At 47.6% G+C, this 2,500-nt stretch overlaps 1 protein-coding gene across 2 annotated transcripts in view; it reads right to left on the reverse strand.

The window, feature by feature from the left end:
* The window catches only part of tmem120aa (transmembrane protein 120Aa), a 12,365-nt gene that overhangs the window by 1,892 nt on the left and 7,973 nt on the right, over nt 1-2,500 (reverse strand). For both annotated transcript variants that reach the window (XM_062535944.1, XM_062535943.1), the window contains one exon: nt 1,399-1,463. In XM_062535944.1, the coding sequence (XP_062391928.1) occupies nt 1,399-1,463 (65 nt within the window). The remainder of the gene's footprint in view (nt 1-1,398; nt 1,464-2,500) is intronic.

The raw sequence follows: 2,500 nt of genomic DNA on the forward strand, positions 1-2,500 counted from the left end.
GACCACATAAAGACGTGGGGATACTTCGGTTTGGCTTTAGGGATTCTCTACTCACTACCACGTAAGTGTAGTGTTGTTTGGAACAGTAGAAGAGGTATACAAATAGCGTTTTGTAGCGGCGAAAGACATGCCCGCGTCACTTCCAACGAGTTTTGGCTAAAAACGGTGAGCTCGAACTTTCTCAATATACATCCGAATGACATGATTTTGGTGTCAACTCAACGTATGTACTCCCAATAGTCCGAAAAATTGATCTAAAGTGCATTTCACTCCGGATTATCCCTTTAAGATAAAGCATGGCTGGGCTGGTCTCCCCACTATTCTCCTTTAACATTGAGATAAAGCATATAGCATAGCTGAGCTGGTCTCACCACTGGTCTCCTTTAACATTCATTGAGATAAAGCATATAGCATAGCTGAGCTGGTCTCCTTTAACATTCATTGAGATAAAGCATATAGCATAGCTGAGCTGGTCTCACCACTGGTCTCCTTTAACATTGAGATAAAGCATATAGCATAGCTGAGCTGGTCTCACCACTGGTCTCCTTTAACATTGAGATAAAGCATATAGCATAGCTGAGCTGGTCTCACCACTGGTCTCCTTTAACATTGAGATAAAGCATATAGCATAGCTGAGCTGGTCTCCTTTAACATTGAGATAAAGCATATAGCATAGCTGAGCTGGTCTCCTTTAACATTGAGATAAAGCTTATAGCATAGCTGAGCTGGCTGACTGCATCACTCCCCTGCTGCTGCTGCTGCTGCTGCTGCTGCTACCATGATGCTTCAGGGCTTAAAGCAAAAAACATCTCTGCCTGAAATGATCCGGCATTTCTAAAGACGTCATAGGCCCGTAGGTGTGTTTGCGAATCTTAAATGGCCCATGTTGGAATTCAGGCACCGCGCCACAACACTGTAAGCTCTGCTGCACTCTCACAGAGAGCAAATATAACCCGCCACTCAAACAACTGATACCAAAACAACCTGGGCCAGAAACTGGGCTGAGACTGGGCTGAGGCTGGGCTGAGGCTGGGCTGGGCTGGGCTGGGGCAACAGTTGAGGAAGTCAAATGCCTCAACGCCTGGCTATGTCAAATGCCTCAACGCCTGGCTATGTCAAATGCCTCAACGCCTGGCTATGGCAATGCCTCAACGCCTGGCTATGTCAAATGCCTCAACGCCTGGCTATGGCAATGCCTCAACGCCTGGCTATGTCAAATGCCTCAACGCCTGGCTATGTCAATGCCTCAATGCTGTCTTTCAAAGTTATTGCGCTGTCAATATCCTGCATCACAGACTAAATCTAAACGCCTTGAGAAAGAGAGAGAGGTGGAGAGAAAGAGAGAGAGAGAGGTGGAGAGAGAGGTGGAGAGAGAGAGGAGAGAGAGAGGAGACTCACGTGGCCACAGAAGAGAAAGGGCAGCAGGAAGGTCAGTCCTCTCCACATCCACGACTGGAAACCCTCTGACCAGAGAGAGAGAGGAGAGAACACACACACATACACACACACACACACACACACACACACACTAATAAACCCTCTGACCAGAGAGGAGAGAAGAGAACACAGCGGTCAGTCACACACCAGTAAACCACATACCGGCCCTCAACCATGCACGTGTCTCTTAGCAACACACTGCTGCCCTCAATCACAACACTCTACTGCCCTCAACCACAACACTCTACTGCCCTCAACCATACATGTGTCCCTTACCAACACACTGCTGCCCTCAACCACAACACTCTACTGCCCTCAACCACAACACTCTACTGCCCTCAACCATACATGTGTCCCTTACCAACACACTGCTGCCCTCAACCACAACACTCTACTGCCCTCAACCATGCATGTGTCTCTTAGCAACACACTGTGAGTTCTATGCGTTGTCTGTCTCGCTAGCATACTGTGAAGTCAATGCAATGCTTCTCTGAGTCACCTGTGAGAACCATGTCAAGGCCTCTACCAATCACGTGACAGATACATGCTATGCTCTACACCTAGCCCACAGTTAGAGCTACAGTATGCTACACCTCTTGCACTAAACTAGCCCACAGTTAGAGCTACAGTATGCTACACCTCTTGCACTAAACTAGCCCACAGTTAATGCTACAGTATGCTACACCTCTTGCACTAAACTAGCCCACAGTTAGAGCTACAGTATGCTACACCTCTTGCACTAAACTAGCCCACAGGTAGAGCTACAGTATGCTACACTTCCTGCACTAAACTAGCTCACAGTTAGAGCTATGCTACACCTCTTGCACTAAACTAGCCCACAGTTAGAGCTACAGTATGCTACACCTCTTGCACTAAACTAGCCCACAGTTAGAGCTATGCTACACCTCTTGCACTAAACTAGCCCACAGTTAGAGCTATGCTACACCTCTTGCACTAAACTAGCCCACAGTTAGAGCTATGCTACACCTCTTGCACTAAACTAGCCCGCAGTTAGAGCTATGCTACACCCCTTGCACTAAACTAGCCCACAGTTAGAGCTACG

This window comes from Sardina pilchardus, chromosome 5 (assembly GCF_963854185.1).
Source record: "Sardina pilchardus chromosome 5, fSarPil1.1, whole genome shotgun sequence".
Taxonomy (NCBI): domain Eukaryota; kingdom Metazoa; phylum Chordata; class Actinopteri; order Clupeiformes; family Clupeidae; genus Sardina; species Sardina pilchardus.